The 17,248-nt window shown below is 56.9% G+C and overlaps 1 protein-coding gene across 10 annotated transcripts; it reads left to right on the top strand.

The window, feature by feature from the left end:
- Positions 1-7,294: 7,294 nt before the first annotated feature.
- On the top strand, positions 7,295-17,096 carry PTPN7 (protein tyrosine phosphatase non-receptor type 7). 10 transcript variants are annotated; one of them, XM_056361764.1, is made up of 11 exons: positions 7,295-7,445; positions 8,897-9,125; positions 9,557-9,740; positions 10,166-10,250; positions 10,884-10,960; positions 12,429-12,566; positions 13,967-14,065; positions 14,178-14,288; positions 14,889-15,046; positions 15,916-16,029; positions 16,558-17,096. In XM_056361764.1, the coding sequence occupies exons 2-11, from the start codon at positions 8,995-8,997 to the stop codon at positions 16,649-16,651; spliced, it is 1,191 nt and encodes a 396-aa protein (XP_056217739.1). In that variant the 5' UTR covers positions 7,295-7,445; positions 8,897-8,994; the 3' UTR covers positions 16,652-17,096. The 10 variants fall into 10 exon arrangements, with proteins under 10 accessions (XP_056217739.1, XP_056217740.1, XP_056217738.1 ...); XM_056361765.1 differs by having other exon boundaries at positions 10,166-10,289; positions 14,021-14,065; XM_056361763.1 differs by having other exon boundaries at positions 10,166-10,289.
- The last annotated feature ends 152 nt before the right edge of the window (positions 17,097-17,248 follow it).

The following is a 17,248-nucleotide window of genomic DNA, read 5'->3' as shown; positions in this document are numbered from 1 at the left end:
AGATCTGACAGGCCTCAGCTCTACAGTTTGCCCAAGAAAACAGGAAGAAGCCACCAGGGCGAGTTATGCAAGTATCTGCATAGAGAAAAGGTGCCTTCTGTCCAGCAGCAGCAGCCAACACGCCAGCAGGTGGGAACTGGAGAAGCTGGGTGCTTGGGTCAGCTTCACCCCACACCACTGGTCTTTCAGGCAGCTCCAGCTGATCCCCACCTCTAGGACTCCACACAGAAGCTGCTGGCACATCCTCCCTGGCGTGCTCCATGCAGCAGCAAGGCCCTTTGCTCCCAGTTAGCTGCATCCACAGGTCCATCCTGTGCTGGGGCCAGACGGTGCAGCCAGCATCACATGCTTGGGCTGTTTTTAGTGAGGTTAAGAAACTTAGACCCTGTGGAGTGACAAACTCGGCATCTGTTTGACTTGCACCTATTTCTGCACCGGACGTTGGCTGAAAGTGGGCTATTTTTAACCATCCCTGGTTTACTATCTTCTTTCTAGCTGTTATCAGAGGCTAGGAGAGGATCTGTACGCTCTTTGAGAAAAACTCACTGCTGATCTCAGACCAGATAAGCCTGCAGAAAGCCAGTGCTGCTTCCCCCGAGCCCAGTGGTGTGTGGGCGCAGGCTTTCTCACAGCAAAAATGGAAGTGACTACTTTCTAACCGCTTCCTTTCTTTCTGGGTCTCTCCCCCCACACCCCCACACCCCCCTCCTGACAAGTTAATTTCCTGTTATTGATAACAGCCCCTGCACACGGCGAGAGGTCACCATGCTCACGCTCGGTGCCTCACAAGAAAACAGCCTGGGACTGGAGGCAGCAGGACTGTGCAAAGCAAACACAGCTGCACTTTGCTGGGGCAGGCAGCGAGGCTCAACCCATGCTGCTGGGTGCCAAGGTCCCTGCTGCCACGGGGTGCAGCATGCCAAAGGACCCAGGACATGAACGGCATGAAGAGTCTTTAGGGATTTTCAGGCCTTTATGTGCCTTTTTCATAGGGAGCTGCTTTGTCCTGTATGCTCTGGAGATGAAGGGTGGCTGCGGGGCTTCTTGTTCCTGGGAGCCTTTTTCCTGCCAACACACCTCGCAGTGTTTTGCAAGCAGGCACTGCTCTGGAGCCTCCTGAGAAGTCACGTGTGTGTCTCTTGGCCTAGGGCAAGCCACTGTTTGCTGCCACCCCACCAGGCTTCCCATGCAAGGCAGACAGCTAGCTCCCCAGGGGAAACTGAGGCATGCAAAGTTTTCCAGGCAGCCTTTCTGAAAGCACAGTTCTTGGAGGCAGCTGGGGAAGTGCAGGGCAAGCCCAGCTGACACATGGATGAGCAAGATGCTGCAGTTGAGGATGGGGCTGTGTCCCCTCATGGTGCAGTAGTGTGTCCTGGTGGACCAAGTAGCTCCATGGCACTTGCTGTGGCTCTGTGGCTTCTCCTCTGGCATTTGTTGGATGGAGAGTTGAAGTCTCAGTATCTTGGAGATCTGGCCACATGTGCTGGCTTAGATGCCCTCTACCCTCACCACTTGACTTAGGATCAATCCTCCATGCATGAAGCTAAGAGCAATGGGTAGAGTTTGCTCCCACATGAGGAGAGGAATAAACCATGCTGACAGAAAGCACCTTCAGGTTAGAAGAACACGTTTTCCAGCGGGAGCTGTTCCTGTGCCAGCACATCCTTCTGCAGTCCACAGCAGCATCAACTCCCTGTCACTGTTAGCTCCACACAGATGGGACTGGTGGTTCCCTTGTTTTGCCTCTGCCTTTCTCTTTGGAAAGTTGGAGGAAAGCTCAGCTTGTTTGCAGCAGATGTGGGAGAATATCTAATTCCAGAAACAAAAAATGTTTCTGCTCAGCAGTCATTCAAAGAAAAAAAAAAGCACCCAACAGTTAAGAAAGAAATCCAGGTGGTAAATCGTTCTTTTGGTTGTCCTTGAGGAGAGGGCAGGAGGGCAGGGGCTGGCAAGATCAGCAGCCGATGCCTTGAAAAATTGAAACGGCAATTGCTTAATCGCTCCCAGACAGAGCCAGGCAGTGGCAGGAGCAAACTCTGCGCAGACTGTCACTGGCAAGGAGGAGGAAGGTCACAAGGCCACTCCCTCAGGCTCCCCCTCCCCAGGATCAGCTCCATCCCGGTGGGATGCCCGAGGGGTCCGGGCTGACGCGCAGCGCTGAGCAACCCCACAGGCACAGGCTGTGCGGAGCAGACGTTTGCACACGACGGCAGAGTGCTGGGGCTGTCCTTGGGAATGCGCTTATGCGGAGGAAGCTGGAGTAGCAAGACACAGTTCCCCGGCACAGGCAATCTGCAGAGGTGCTACACTCAGCTCCCAGGTGCTGGCTGTCCCCAGGCCAGCAAGCGCGTGGCGCGGAGCCCCCCGATCCTGTGCCGTAACTGGGCTGCTCGCGCCCCCCGCAGCCGGCTCTGCGGGATGCTCGGGCTAATCGCACAGTCCTCAGCCTGCTGGGAGCTGATCAGCTGGTTTTAACAGTCTGCTGAATCCCGAGGCAGCTGCTTCACCTTCAAGCCCATGAGCGATGTTTAGGCAGCAAAGGAGATGGGCTAATTTCCAAAACCCTGCAGGACATCCTGAGCTCCCCATCCTGTTAGCAGGAGCAAGACCAGCCCTTTCTGAGACCTGGACTCAAAGGTGACGGAGGCCCAGCAAGACGAGGCCATGGTGCGGTAGGCAATCCTGGGGGAGCAAGACTGAGGGGCAGCATCTGCATTTTGGGTGCTGGTTTGGTGCCTGCCTGGGTTCAGGTGACTTTGGGGCTACACTACTGTTTGGAGAGGGTGAGGAGAGGTGCTGGGGCGTGTGGATCAGGGCAGGGCGGCGGGGAGGGGAGGCTCATGCTTTGCGGGGCTGGAGGGAAGAAATGGGCGTAAGGACTTACTGGGCTTTAGTAGGAAGAACAAGTCCCAGTCTGAAGCTGGGAGCTGCTCTTTGCCCAAGGGGAACTGTCTATGAGGGTATGGCCAGAGGGTACTCGGGGTGCAAGATGACCCCATGGAAGTGGAACTGTAAAATGCAAGTGAACTACCAGCAAGTACTAGTCAGGGATAAATCCAGATATTCCTCCCTGAAGCACCAGCTCCATAGGGTCCCCGTGTGCTGCTGGGCTTGCTGAAAATAAAACCACAGCCATACAGTTCCTTCAAGACCCTAAGGCTCAGCCACAGACCTCTCCGGGCCCTACATCCCAACTTATGACCCTAATGCACGGGTGTCTGCAGACAGGGGACACATGGGATCCCATGCCTGGCACATGTCTGTGCACCTCAGGCTGGGCCAGGGTGAATGGCTGACGTGACAGCTGGGACTCTTCCCTCCGCATCCACCCCTCCATCACCTATCCTTTGTCATCCTAGCACCGCTGTGGGCATCATCATCACCTCCCAAAACACAAACGCCTCACCCACCCACCCCGCTCTCCAGTGGGATGCCTCTGGGGAGAGGAGAAGGCTAGGGCTTCTGCAGCGAGGCAGGGGAGGGATCCAGCAGCAGGGATGCTATTCTTTCTGCAGCAGTCCTGCTCTCCATATAGGCTGTAAGACCATAAGGGTGAAGGCCACCCATGAGGGATATGGGCACTGACACCCCGCTGCCATCAAGGTCAGAGCAGAGGGGAGTGCTGAGGACAAGGGATGTTCCTGTTCTGGGCCCTGACCCCTCCTGCCCCACCAGGGGAGGGAGGTAGCATGGTGAGGGGCACAGCTGTGGCCCTATGGGACCCACCCCGGAGCCGTTTCCTTCAGTGCTGCTTCCCCCATCCCCTTCTGGGTTTTGCCTTTCAAGGACTGCCGGGTTCCCCTTTGCCTGTGGCAGATCGTGATGGAGATGGCTGCCCTGGAGTTCTGGTCCTGCCCTGCCAACAAACCGTCCCTGTGTGGGGGTCTGCCCTAAACCTCAAAGGTCCTCCACAGCCCCAGCAGTCCCTTTTGTAGGACCCAGCATCTCCCCCATGCTCTGTACCCCCAAGCCAGCCTGATGCATCTGGTGCAGAGCTGGTGGTGCAAGACAGGGCGAGCATGACTGAACAGCGGTGCAGGGCTCCGTGCCTTCCATAGCTGACCAGAGCAGGTCCTGGCTTTTTGCTCACTGCTGCACCCCTCTGTGGACCCCAGCCTGTGTCCCTCAGGAGGAGCAGGGCAGCAGCATCATTTTCCAAGCTGGAGCACAGAGTTGGCCAGAAGTAGTGAGCACAGAAGTGTGTGTGTGTTTGCACCTCTGGGATTTCGCTGCTCTGCAGGGGCCAGCAAGGTATTTGCATGCCCTTTGCCTGCATGGGTGGACACTGATGAGCAGACAGGGATGTTCACTCTGCACATGTGGGTGTGCATTCTGCCCGTGTGCTCCCACCACAGGGCAGGTGAAGGTGCACGTGCCATTCCCCGGCAGGCAGCAGCCATGTGGGTTGGTGCAACAAGGCGTGGGGAGAAGGTTGTTGCAAGGAGCGGTACTGAGAGCTGAAAAGTGCCCTGAGTCAAGCGGTGTGTTCCTGCTCCATCCACTACCAGTCTCCCTCGTGTCCAGTCTGTCTTCACCAGCTCATGCCACACTTTTCATCAGCACCTTGTCTTTTGTGCTCTGGGTCTTCACTGGGCTGTGACCTCCCATGCTCTGTCTTCCCTGTTGTCATGTCTCAGGCTGCTGGCGCTTCAGCAGAGGAGGAACAGGAGCCATTCTGGCTGGGTGGGCATCTACCGGGGTCCATTCATGCACCATCAGATGCATGTAGGGGTCAGGAGGTCTCAGCAGTGAAGATTTTTCTGCCCCTGTGAGCCTGGGCCATGGCACTTCCCTGCACCACATCTCTGTTTCCCTCCTGCCCTCCCTCCACCCTGGATGAGTCCTCATGGCCAGGATACCCTTTCATTCTCCATCAGGGCTTTCTGAATAAGGAAAAGCTGAAGGGGGTCAGGTGTGGTTCCCAAGGGCTCTGTCCTGGGTGTCCTTGGTCCCAGCCAGCACAGCTACACATGTGGCTGGCAGAGCCAAGCCAGTGGCATGGGGAGGTCCATGAGAGGCAGGGGGAAAGTGTTGCAGGGTTTTCTGGGGTACTTCCCTGAGCATGAGTACCTTGGTGTTGTGTGGCTTCAGAGGGAGAGGATACGCTGCATCTCAGTATCTCAGTTTCCTGGAAAAAGGGCCAAAATCCAGCTCCTGATGGCTGGTGCTGCCCTCTGGTCTCCTGCCCACTGTGCTCCATGCAGAGGAGCAGGATGTGCCTGTGGTGCCTCTTGGGTACAGCCCAACTCTGGGGATCAGCGCCCCATTTCTCTGCACCTTTGGGTGCTGCTAGGTTTTGTGGATGTTCCCTGAGCCCTACAAGGTCTAGGGGGGTCCAGCTCTGTCTGTCCTCCCTACCACAGCCACCCAGCAGTCGGGCAGGTTGGGAGCAAGTGTGGGTGCACAGAAGTCACTGACGCATGCTCAATGACTCGCATGTGCTGGTGGCTTTGTGGTTTCTGCCCTGATGCCATGCTGAGTTTTTCCCTTGCTTGACCCAGTGCCAGAGGAACAGGGTGGCGAGGAGTCAGCAAGTCTGTGCAGGGTCTGGCCAGCAAAAGGTAGGAAGGGCAGCCACAGGGGTTTGCATCTTGGCTGCATCCTCAGGGAACACTTGAGCTCAAAGCTACCCAGAAGTGGGGGCAGGGGGGAGATGCCCGCTACACTAAGAGGGCAGATACAGTCCCAGCCTCAGCCTCACTGAGGAGGGAAGCTTCTGCGTTGTCTGACAGGCTGACACTTCAGCCAAGAGCCCTCTTTGTTCACTCTGGTCCCTACTGAGGGCAAGTTTATGTGGCCATCTTGTTAAGTACTATTCTGCTGGTCACCTCAGGAAGATTTCTCAAGTCAGAAGACAGAGGGTGGGAGAGAAGGGCAGTGCTGGGGCTTGTTCATCTGTGGTGGGTCTGTCCCTAGGCCCTTACAGCCGAGTTCTTCCATCGCACATAGGACAGGCAGCAATTTCTCAGTCCAGCCTCAGGCCTGAAATAAGAGTCCAGTCCAGGTCTGCAGGGGATGTGGCACCCTGGGATCTGCTCATAAGACACAGATGCTGGTGGCCCTTGTCTCCAGGATAAGGTTGCTCTGCTGCTGGCCAAGCCCAGTGCTTCGCTCTGGAGCTTCGGCCCTGTGATCTCCCAGTTCTTTGGTAAAAGGTGTCACTGACAAGGTCTCCCATGGGCCACCAGTGAAGGTATGGTTCTGGCACCCCTTTGCACACTTTTCTGCAAACACACAAGCACACAGAGACACGCACTTCTCCAGCTAGGCGACAGGCAATGCCAGCACAGCGCATCCCAGGGACAGCCCTGATCATGGCAATGAGCTGTGCTGGAGGTGGCCCAGGGCAGGGGGGTCCCCAGGGCACCGAGGAGGAGCCAGCAGAGCAGCCAGGAGAAGAAGGCAACTGGGATACAGGGTCCATGGTGGCTGGTGGGGGCGAAGCGAGAGCCGCTGCAGCACAGCAGGGTGGGTGCAAAAGAGGAAGGAAGCGTGCAGTGTCTGCACAGAGCCCAGGCAATAACAAACAGGAAGAGCAGCAGGGCTGTGGTGGGTGGCAGCAGGCATCAGCAGGAAGGATGTGCAGTGCGCCCAGGGCAGACCTGTCCTACCTGAGCCAGACCCTCCAAGGACCTTCTTCCCCAAATACCCCCCCTTCCCTGCCCTGCTGGAGAGAGGGAGCCTGCACATCTTCCTCCAGGGTGCCTAGGGATGATCCTGGGTGCGGAGGGGTGGCAGGTGGCACCCACACAGATCAGGGACATGAGTTAGGGGGACAGTGGTGTGGCACAAGGACCACATTTCTCAGGGCCAGGCATTGAGGGTGGGAGGTGCCGATCCCTGGCTCACCCCACAGTGGGATGGGGAATGGCCAGTGCACAGCCTGCGAAAGGGGATACAGCCAGGCTGGCAGGGACAGGAGGACTCACCCTGGCTCCCTGTGGGGCACGTGGGATCTGGTGTCCCCAGTCTAGCACCACTGCACCACATGAAGCATCCCACCTCAAGCCTCCTGCCAGTGGCCCCAGCCCCATGGTCAGGTCTTGCCCACCCTTCCATACCCCATGGGCTGGCACCAGTGCTGACCACGGCTGGTTGCAGAGGGCACTGCGTGCACCCCCAACAGCCCTGCTAGAGATGCCCATGGAGGCACCCCAGGATTTTGGGGGAGGCAGGGCTGTGCCCACAGGTGCAGGATGGGAGTTCGCTGGTGGGGAGCAGGGCTGGGGCTGCAGGCGGCCCAGTGGAGCCAAGCTGCAGTGATGTGGCCGGTATGTGTGTGGGCGGCAGGCAGGGTGGGGGAGAAGGAGGGAGAGGAAGCGGCAGAGGCAGCAGCTCCTTTGATAAGCAGCTTCCTGAACACTTTCAAACCGTGGTGTTAGACCGACACGCAGCGCCTGCAGGCCTGTGCCGGGACCGACGGAGCCCATATCGTGGGGCAGCAGGTAGGCAGCCCTCCAGCCCACCCCTGCTCCGCACTGGACAGGGGATCTTCGCCAGGCAGTGCTGGGCCCCAGTGACCACGGGCAGCAGGCATGTGCTCACTGCTGGGCAGCCCCAGGCAGGGCTGGGATGCTGAGGAGGGTGATGGGGACACTCTCCCTGCAGATGCCAGCAGATGGGGGTCTTCTCAGGGTCTTCCTGACTGCCAGGGGCTTGGCCGGTGCATCCGCCAGGTGTTTCCTGTGGCCGTGTGCGAGAGGCAGATGCTGGGCTTGGAGCCTGCTGCTCTCTCTGGTCAGGATCTCTCCTGGTGCTGCGGCTCCTGGGGAGTTTAGCCGCTCTTGCCCTGCCTGGCTGGGGGACACCCCAGCAGCACAGGCCCCCCAGGGTGCCCTGCACGGGGCAGGGGGATGGTGTGTGTGGCAGCAGTGGTATTGCCACCTCTGCCAGAGATGCCACTGTGCAGCAGGGATTCATGGGGAACAGCTCTTGCCCTAGCCATGCTCCCAAACGGCACAGCCATAGCACGGACTGGTTCTCTGCAGGATCTCCATGAGCCGACAGGCTACCCGGGATTCTATTCTTTGTCCATCAAGACCTCCGACTGCCACATTCCCCGTCCCTTTGGGTCCATCTCCTCCTCATGGAAGGAGAAAGGGATGAGAAGGAGCCTCACGATCCCAGGGTGCTGCCTGCACCATGAGGAGCTCTGCCCAGAGGTGGACCAGCACCACCTGCATCTCCGCATCCCTGCTGGGGCTGTCCTGCAGCTGGTGGTGGTGAAGCCCTGGCACCCTCCCCCAGCTGGGCTACCCCATCACTTCTTGCTCAACCACCCAGATAAAGCAGTTTCCTCTTGACAGTTGCTGAGACTTGTGGGATGGAGGAGGCTGTCCCAGGGTCATCCCTCCCCTGACAGAGCCACGAGGCTGTTGAGGGTGCCTGGCCCTATGATTCCCAACAGCAGGAGCTGGCCAGGCTCCTCGTAGTACCTATAGCCCACCACGTCTCACCTGCCGAATACTGCTGTGCTCGTGCGGGTCCCAGCTTTCCCTCCTACCCACCATGTCCCCAGGCTGAAGCAGGCATGCCAGGGAAGGGCTGGAAACACATGGCAGTGTGTGCTTCCCATGGAGGTGGAGAGCATCTTGGGCTCCCCCAAAACCCAACCATGTTCCACCAACACAGGGCGTGGGTGTCTCCTGCATGGTGTGAGCAGATGCCATTGGTGCCATGCCCAGCGTCACCAGTGTGTGTGGGCTGCAGTGCTGTGGGCAACCCAGAGGGTGAACATGCTGGGAGCTCTCCCTATGCCACCCACCTGGATGCAGGGTCTGAGAGTTCTGGTTCCAGGGCAGCTGAGGACTTAAAACCTGCCCCTTGCCTAGGGACTGTCCGTCAGGGGGTCCACCTAGCCTCATGGCATCGCTCAGATTTGCCTTTTCTTTTCCAGCTGCTTCTCCTCTGATGGCTCCTTGATTCCCTGGGAGCTGAGGGCCCTGTGTGTCCACTCCCTGTGCTTCAGGAAAAGGACTTCGCAGCTGCTGCAGCATGGTACAAGCCTGCTTGGTGTGTTCCAGAGTTCATAACAGCAGCCTGAGTGCCCAGGCAGCCGGGGCAGACATGGACAAGCCGGACAAGCCTAGTCCCTCTGCCAGGAAGCATGTGCATCTTCAGGAGAGGTAAGCGTGGCTGGACAGCACCTGCAGCTCAAACCCTGCGCCGCCTGTCCCAGCCCAGATGGCAGGTAACCACAGCAGGGCTCAGCCCAAGGCCTTGGGCTCCCCCAAACCTCCTGCCCCAGCCCAGCCCTGCCAGCTTGTGCAGGTGCCAGGTCTGAGCGTGGAGGCAGCCCTGATCCCCCCAGCCCAGCCCAGGCCACATCTAGACACTGTCCCCTGGGGACTTGTCAGCAAGAAGGTGAAATGACTAGCTACTTCCTCAACACCCACATCTTCTGGAGTCTGTACCTGACCCCTTTCTTCATCCCTTGTTATTTTCTGCCAGGCTTTTAACTCAGCGTGGGGTGGTTTTAACTGATGATATGGTGGGATGGGCTGTCCTCCTGTCCTGGGGTGGCAGGGGGTCAGCCAGGGACCCCTTTGCCTTGCAGGAGGGGGTCCAATGTGTCACTGGTGCTGGACATGAGTTCACTGGGAAGTGTTGAGCCCATCCAGCCCATCTGCACACCACGGGACATCACGCTGAAGTTCCTGAGGACATCCAGCCATGTGCTGAGGAGAGAGGAGCTCCAGCAACATGCCCAGAGCCTGACACAGCTCCAGGAGGAGTTTTTGGTGTGACACTCCCCTTCCCTCTCCCTCCTCACACAAGGGATGGCAGGGGCTGGTGGTAGGAGGAACTGGCAGGGGTGGACATCTCCAAGGGAGGCTCCCAGCCCAGCTGTGCCCCACAGCACTGGTGGCAGGGAAACAGGTGACGGGTGCCCTGGGTATCCCCTGGCTGCCCGCTCCCTGGTGCACACAAGTCCCATTTGTGACCCAGGAAAGCCTGTCCCGCCCTGCCATGCCAAGCTCTTCTCCCAGGGTGGCCTCTTTGAAACATGTCCCACATCTGGGCTAAGCCAGGAGCTGACATCTCTGGTGATGCTGCTAGGTCCCTGGGTCAGCCTCTCATTGTTCAGGGGACCAGGTCTGCCATGACAAGGGGTCACAAGCAGCCGCAATGGAATTTTCCTCACAGTTGTTTTCTCCCTCTGCAGAAAATCCCACCCAACTTTGTCAGTCCGGAGGAGCTGGAGATCCCTGGACGTGCCTCCAAGGACAGATATAAAACCATCCTCCCCAGTATGTGCCACTGCATCCCTTTGCCTCACATTTGCCCAGGTGCCACATGCAGGGAAAGGGGGGTGTGTGCATGAGCGTGTGTGCATGTGAGAGGGGTGACTCAGAGCAGTCCTGGCTCCAGGCTGAGCGCTCCTGGGTGCTCTTGGTGTTCCTGCTGTGCTTGTTCCTGCTCACCATGTTGCAGGAGCTGGGTGCTGTGTCGTGCACTGTTATGGGGTTGTAATTGGGGAGCTACTACTCGGAGTGTATTCCCAGGGTGTGCAGTGCATGACAGCCCAGCTTGCATTGCTCCCTGCCACTGTGGGGCCTTACATGTCCCAGATGCATGTGGCTAGGAGTGTAAAGGCATGGAACATTGTAGAAGGACTCATGTGGGCTCTGGTCAGGCACTGTGGGAAGGCCCTGGTAGGTGAATTACCCCACACGTATACTGTGGTACAGGCAGGTTTGGGCATCACTGGCTGTACCCTGCCATGGAGGGAAGTCGGGCAAGAAGAGGCCCGAGGGACAGTGCAGACAGCTCTGACAGAGCCGGAGGACTCAGTGTCCGGCCTCTGGAGCTGAGGCAGGCAGGATGGGCAGCGTCAGGCTCTGAAAGACTGTCCCTGAGGTAATGCCTGCCATGTCTTTCAGACCCTGAAAGCCGGGTCTGTCTCAGGAGGGCAAGGAACCAGGAGGAAGACAGCTACATAAATGCCAACTACATCACGGTGAGTGTCCTGCCTGGTTGGAGAGCGGGTGGTCTCCCAGGTCCTGCAGCCCATGGCTCAGAAGACATTGGGCTGCAAACCCCTTGGTGCTGCTGGTGCCACACTGGGACCCACAGGCTGGGGCACTGACTGTTACCCACTGTGCTGTGGCTGCCCTGGGGTGGCAGTTTGAACTTGCCACCCCTTTCTGAGCTGGAGACATGCAGCTCCATCTGTGCAGGGCAGGCACACTGTCCCTTTTTGTTGGAAAGTTTCATGAGCTGGCTGGTCCAAATGAGGGTTTGAAGATGGGCAGTAGAGGACTACGTTTAGATTAGTCTTCCTGAAGCAGCCTGGCAGGGTGTGGCTTCACATTACCTGTGACGGGACAGGCTTCACAACCTGTCCACACGCATCAGGGTGTATGTGAGCACATGGCATCCTTTCTGCCTCACGGAAGAGCTAACAAAAATGCACAAATGCTGCTCATCCCTATCTTGCACACATGTGCACACACCTGAGCACACGGGTGTCCAAACATTGCTGTGTGGAGCTGGTATTTCTTGACCCCTTCCTTCCATTTACCTCTCCAAGGGTGTCACAATATAGAAATTTGTGGGCACATCAGAAAATTAGCCGTCCAGCCTGCTTCTGGCATGCTTGAGGGCACAGCGAGTCTGGTAGAGCTCTGCAGGTATTTGATCTTATCAGCCCCCATCCGGGACTGGATGTTTTTCCTGCTGACTCTATCCCGTGAAATGTTTTTGAGCATAAAAAGCAGGTGGAGCAAAATTCCCAGTGTTGACACCTCCAAATCTTACTACAAGTCTCCTTCCGAATGGAAAAGCAGAGAAAAGGGCTATACAAAATGTTCCTGAAAATGTCTCTGCCCCTTGGCTGGGCCAGTGGAACTTCTTGTGGAACCAAACTGTTAACAGGATTGCTTGAAAGATCTGGATTAAATCGCAGGGGTTAGGGTGGATTTTTAACAGAGATCTCTTCTGACAAAACCATAAAGCTCTGCCCTCCTGAGCCTGGTGGGGAGGCAAGACTGGTGGAACCCAGCTGGGACTATCCCACATTCCAGCTAGAGCAGGGCTGGATGGCTTCTGCTTGTCCTTGGGGAAATACCTGCTGCGAGGTGTGCTGCTCCCTGCGTGAGCTCTGCCCCACCAGAACATCCATCACTCTGGATATTGTCACACCAATAACCTGGAGATGCTTGCACGGAGCTTGGGTGTACATGGCTTGCTTTGTGGGTTTGCTCCGGGACTGTGGGACCAGGAGGATGGAAAGGATGTCTAGGAGTTCCTGATCAGGTCTATAAAAGCATTTCAAGGACAGGTTTAGTAGGAAATAGTCTGTGTGGCTCTGCCTCTTACCTGCAGAGGAAGAAAAGCACCATGAGGGCTGGAGTGGCCTGAAGACAGGTTCCTCTCACGCATCAGGGTCCCCACCCAGCGTCACTGATGGACCATGTGCTTGACAGGGCTATGCAGGGCGGCTCCGGGAGTACATTGCCACACAGGGACCCATGCTGAACACTGTGACTGACTTCTGGGAGATGGTGTGGCAGGAGGAGGTGCCCCTCATCGTCATGATAACCAAGCTCCAGGAGCGCAAAGAGGTACCATTGTCCCTCACCAGGCCCAGGCATGGCATCCCAGCCAGGAGAAAAGGGTGGGGTGGGGTAATAACAACAGTAAGGGGTTATGTGAGACCAAACGTGGGGTCTGAGTACCTGCTTGCTTTCTCTGCTGTCAGAGGGTACCCCTGATTGATCACACATGGAGGAGGAAAGCCCCAGGGCTGCAGCCTTGGCCCCATCTGGCAAAGCCTCTCCTCCTCATGTGGCCTCTCGTGCTCTGGGCATGCTTTGCCAGCCAGATAATAGGATAAAGAGATCGGGGCAACCCCTGGGAGAGGGAGCAGAAGCTGTGGTCAGCAGTGTCCCTCTGGCCCTGAGCAGCTCTTCTTTGAGGCTGGGAGCTCTCAGCCAGTGGGTCCAGACTGGGGAGCGAGCTGGCAGAGCTGTGCCCTGCGTGGCAGCTACCCTGTGCCTGGCCTGGGATCCCTGGCTCCCCCTCCAAGCAGCACCTGCCTGGGGAAACTCGCCCTCTCTTTCCTCGCCATGGCCTTCTTCCCTTCTCTCGCCAGCTGGTGCAGCACCCCTGTGCCCTTCACCAGCAAACTGGGTCCTCCTGGGTCTGGCAAAGCTTCTGTGGGCTGGGGACAGCCATGCTGGGTCTGAAAGCCATATGGCAGGGCATAGGAGAGGGTGCAGGGGGAGCAGATGTGGGGAGAGAGATCTATCCCTTCCTTAGCTTCCCTTCTGTATCACCCCACGTCCACCTTCCCCACTCCCCCACACCTCCCCAGGTGATGCCCCTTCAAGAGCACTGAGCAAAGCATAGCTCAGACGTTGTCATGGTCCACTCAGTGGACTTGTGATAGTTTGTTTACTATGGTCTCAAAGCGCAAAAAATGAAGGCGACCACGCCAAGGGGTTATGCTTTGATCAAACAGCGCAACTTTATTGTTTGCCCATAAAGCAGTGTGCAATAGATAGAGTGACAGGAAGGGAAGAAAAGGTAAAGTAAAAAAGAGAAGAGGATTACAGCTACCACCATGGGTCCAAGGTGTCCCTATGGTCCCAGGTCCAGGCAGCATCCCACCAGTCCTTCCGATCATCGTGATCCTTGGTGGGGAAGATCTCCAAATTCAGTTGTTGAGGAGCCATCTTTCATGCCAAGCAACACACCTTGCTCCTCCTCTGGCCCATGGAGTGTTGCCATTCTCTGCCTTCTCGAGCAAGGTTACCAGCACGTCCAAAGACGGGTGCCTGAGGCATGGTTTGCCTTAAAGGCAGGTAGCTTCAGACCAGGAGGTGTCTTTTTGTATTATAATGATATTATAATCAGGAAAGTTCACCTGAAGTTCAAGTTTTCTGGTTTGTTGTTACGACAATGGTTGTGATCCATCTTCTGGACAGTGGTTATGCGGCCTTATCGCAGTTATTCCTTCCAGTCCCAGGTAGCAGGGAGCGGCATAGTACTCCTCATACCATGCAGTTCTTCCCAGGGTCTTTGCATCTTGGCATCCATGAGGACCACATTCCATCTCCAGGTCTCTGTTGGCAATGTTCAGACAGTATCGTTCTCTTTGGACCAACTCTTACAGACCTCCAGCAGGTGCCTTGAGCATCTCCACAGCCACAGACCTTGCCTTGTTCTTTCAGAAATGTGTCCACTACTGGCCTGAGAAGGAGGGCACCTACGGCCCCTTCACCGTCCGTGTGCAGGGGTTGAGTGAGTGCGTGGAGTACGTTGTCCGGGATCTCTCCATCCAGGTGGGTTTGAGCCCCATCCTGGGGTCAGAGGGGGAGCCCAGTTGGGCCTGGCAGTGCCCCGGGCAGCCCCGGGCTCTCTCGTGGGATGGCAGCCTTGTGTGACAGGAGAGCAGAGGGCTCATGGCTCCGAGAGCTGGGACTTATAAGCCCCCTGCCAGAGGAGGGGTGTACAGAGCTGCTGCCTGCCTGAGGAGGCTGACAGGGAGCAGGACCCGGCCCTGGGGCACAGAGGAGAGGGGGCCAGCTGGGGAGACCTTCTTTACTAGCCCACTGTTGTTTGCACTCTGCCCTGTTGGCTCTCCATAGTCACCCTGGGCTGACACGAGCCAAAAGGATCTTTCTGCCTTTGCCTGGACTGTGGGGACAGTATTGGGACACTCTGCCCCATCTTCTGGGATGGCACACTTCCTAGTGTCCCTGGCCCAGGGGTCTCTCCTGGGTGTCTGGCAGAGGCTCAAACTGGAATTCAGGAGGTGAGCAGATGAGATGGGCATAGGCTGCCCAGCCTCTGCTTGAGCTGGATTCCATGCCTTTCTTTGGCCCAGCCCAGCAAGTCCATGCTCCCACATCCTGATTTCTTTTTCTTCTGTGCTGGAAAAGCTTGAAGGTGAATGCCGCCAGGTCAAACACATCCTCTTCCCTTCCTGGCCGGACCAGCAGACACCCGAGTCAGCCAAGCCCCTGCTGCACTTGGTGTCCAAGGTGGAGGAGGCTCTGCAGGCTGCAGCCAGCCCAGGGCCGATCGTTGTGCACTGCAGGTAAGACCTTTCCCCTCACCTGAATCCCTGTGTGTTTTTCACCTTGAGGTCAGTCTGCAAATGCTGGAGGGGAGAATCCCACATGTGAATGCTCATGAGCTGGTCTTGCTGTGGTGCAGATATCTCAGGGCATGACATCCCCCCAGCAAAGTTGTTCAACCAGCAACTCCTGTGCTGACATCAGGATGATGGCATTAGCACGGTTACATAGTGCCCCATAAAGAAATCTGGTTTGCCATGGTTCTGCAGACAGCAAGGCGGGAGCAGGAGAGCTCTGCAGAGCTGGGACCCAGCCACCAGAGCCACAGCAGACTGACAGCTCAGGCTCCTGCTTCCTGTGCCACTGAGCGTGACCTGCAGCTTGACTGTGAAGCTGTTTTTCAGGGCAGCCCTCCAGGAGGAGGTGGCCTCTGCCTGTTTTCTCTTACTAAGTGAATTCAGGGACAGTGGAGCAGAGTACCCAGTCATCCCTATGCAACACACTTGACCTGCAGTGCTGCAGGCTGGCCTGCCCCAGTGCAGACTGCTGGGTGCCTGGGGTTAGAGCACAGCTGGAAGGGGAGGGGAGGTGAAGGAGCTGCAGACACCCCTGCACTGTGCAAGGGACAGGGAGCCCAGACTGGTTTTGTGCTTCCAGAGCAGCCTCAGCTGGGCTGCGCAACACACGCCCTTGCCATGACAGCGTGACACCAGCCCATGTCTTTTGGTGCCTGGCTAAGAAAGTTGGTCTGGCAGCTGGGTCCAAGACCCCAGCAGACCTCAAGGAAGAAATCATGGCAGCAAACCAATCCAAGATTATGTCCAGCTCAGACAGATTAAGGTCCAGGTAGTGGATATTGGTGCTCAGCACAGCTGATTCTGTCCCATAGTGCAGGCATCGGCCGGACAGGCTGCTTTATTGCTACCAGGATCGGGTGCCAGCAGCTGAAGGACAAGGGCGAGGTGGATATCCTGGGAATTGTGTGCCGTCTCCGCATAGACAGGTGGGTGCTCAGAGCAGGCAGCTCCTTGGAGGGTCATGCTGGGTGCCAAGCCTAGGAGAAAGGATGGGGGAGGTGCTGGGCATCATGAGGGGGCATGGGGATAATTTCTGATGGAAACCAGAAGGGTTGCTGAAAGATGCAGGTGTGTCAACAGGAAATGATCCCCCAGTGCTGAGCTAGTTTTTCTGTCAGGGCTATTGTAGCTCTGGAGATCTGAGGATGTGAGGGAAAGCAGCTCTGAGCCTGGCAGCCAGTCTGCTCCTTCCAGCTCAGCCACTAAATCAAGAAACACTCAATTTTGCCACTTTTCAAGAAGTACCAGCAAAAAATAGAGTGAAATCAGTTGCATTTTGAAAAGCCCAGCAATGCTGCTGAGCCCAAATACTCTTTGGGCAGCTCTGGTGCCTGTTTCAGAGGTACCTGGAAGTGGCAGGTGAAGTGGGAATATTTGTGTCCTGGGAGCAGAGAACTGGGGAGGGTGTTCTGGGCTTTGGCAAGGTGTCAGTGGGACCTGCCTTTCCCTTGCAGAGGTGGGATGATCCAGACGAGCGAGCAGTACCAGTTCCTCCATCACACACTAGCTCTCTACGCTTCCCAGCTGCCAGAGGCAGGAGGCCACTAGCACAGGGCTGCAGGCTGCCAGCTCCCCACTCCAACCTCTCCTGAACCAGCCTGGGGGACGCCTCCACCAAAACTCCTCCTGCTGCTGCTGGGCCACAGAGCAGCAGCATGAGCATCCCTCAGGATGAGCACAACCAAGCAAACCCATAGGGACTGTGGCCCTGGGGACAAGCCAGATTTGGTGGGTTCATGTGAAGGATTGATTCAGTGGGCGCTCCAGGTGGCCATTGCTGCTTGCTTGAGGCAGATTTCACCCATGGAAAGAAGCTTTGGCTTTTGAAATGTGCAACGTTTTGTCCTCAACCAGAAGAACAAGCTGTGTGGAGGAAATGAAGCTGGGTGAGCGCCGGGAGCACGGGTTGCCTTTTAGCTGCACAGAAATGTTTACCCTGTTAGATGCAGAGCTGGTAGAATTACCCTGCAAATAAACAGAGCCTCTCTCCTGACTGTGCATCATCTGTGGGCAGAGGCTGCACTGCGTGAAGGGCTGGGCTTGCTCCAAACATGTGCCATGATGCTCTTCTTGCATAAGGTACACCTTGATGATCTAGTACAAAAGGTGCACGATTGGTTGCCCTTCTTTTGCAGCTTGCTTTCC

This window comes from Falco biarmicus, chromosome 16, assembly GCF_023638135.1.
Source record: "Falco biarmicus isolate bFalBia1 chromosome 16, bFalBia1.pri, whole genome shotgun sequence".
Taxonomy (NCBI): domain Eukaryota; kingdom Metazoa; phylum Chordata; class Aves; order Falconiformes; family Falconidae; genus Falco; species Falco biarmicus.
This window is presented reverse-complemented; position numbering and strand designations above follow the sequence as displayed.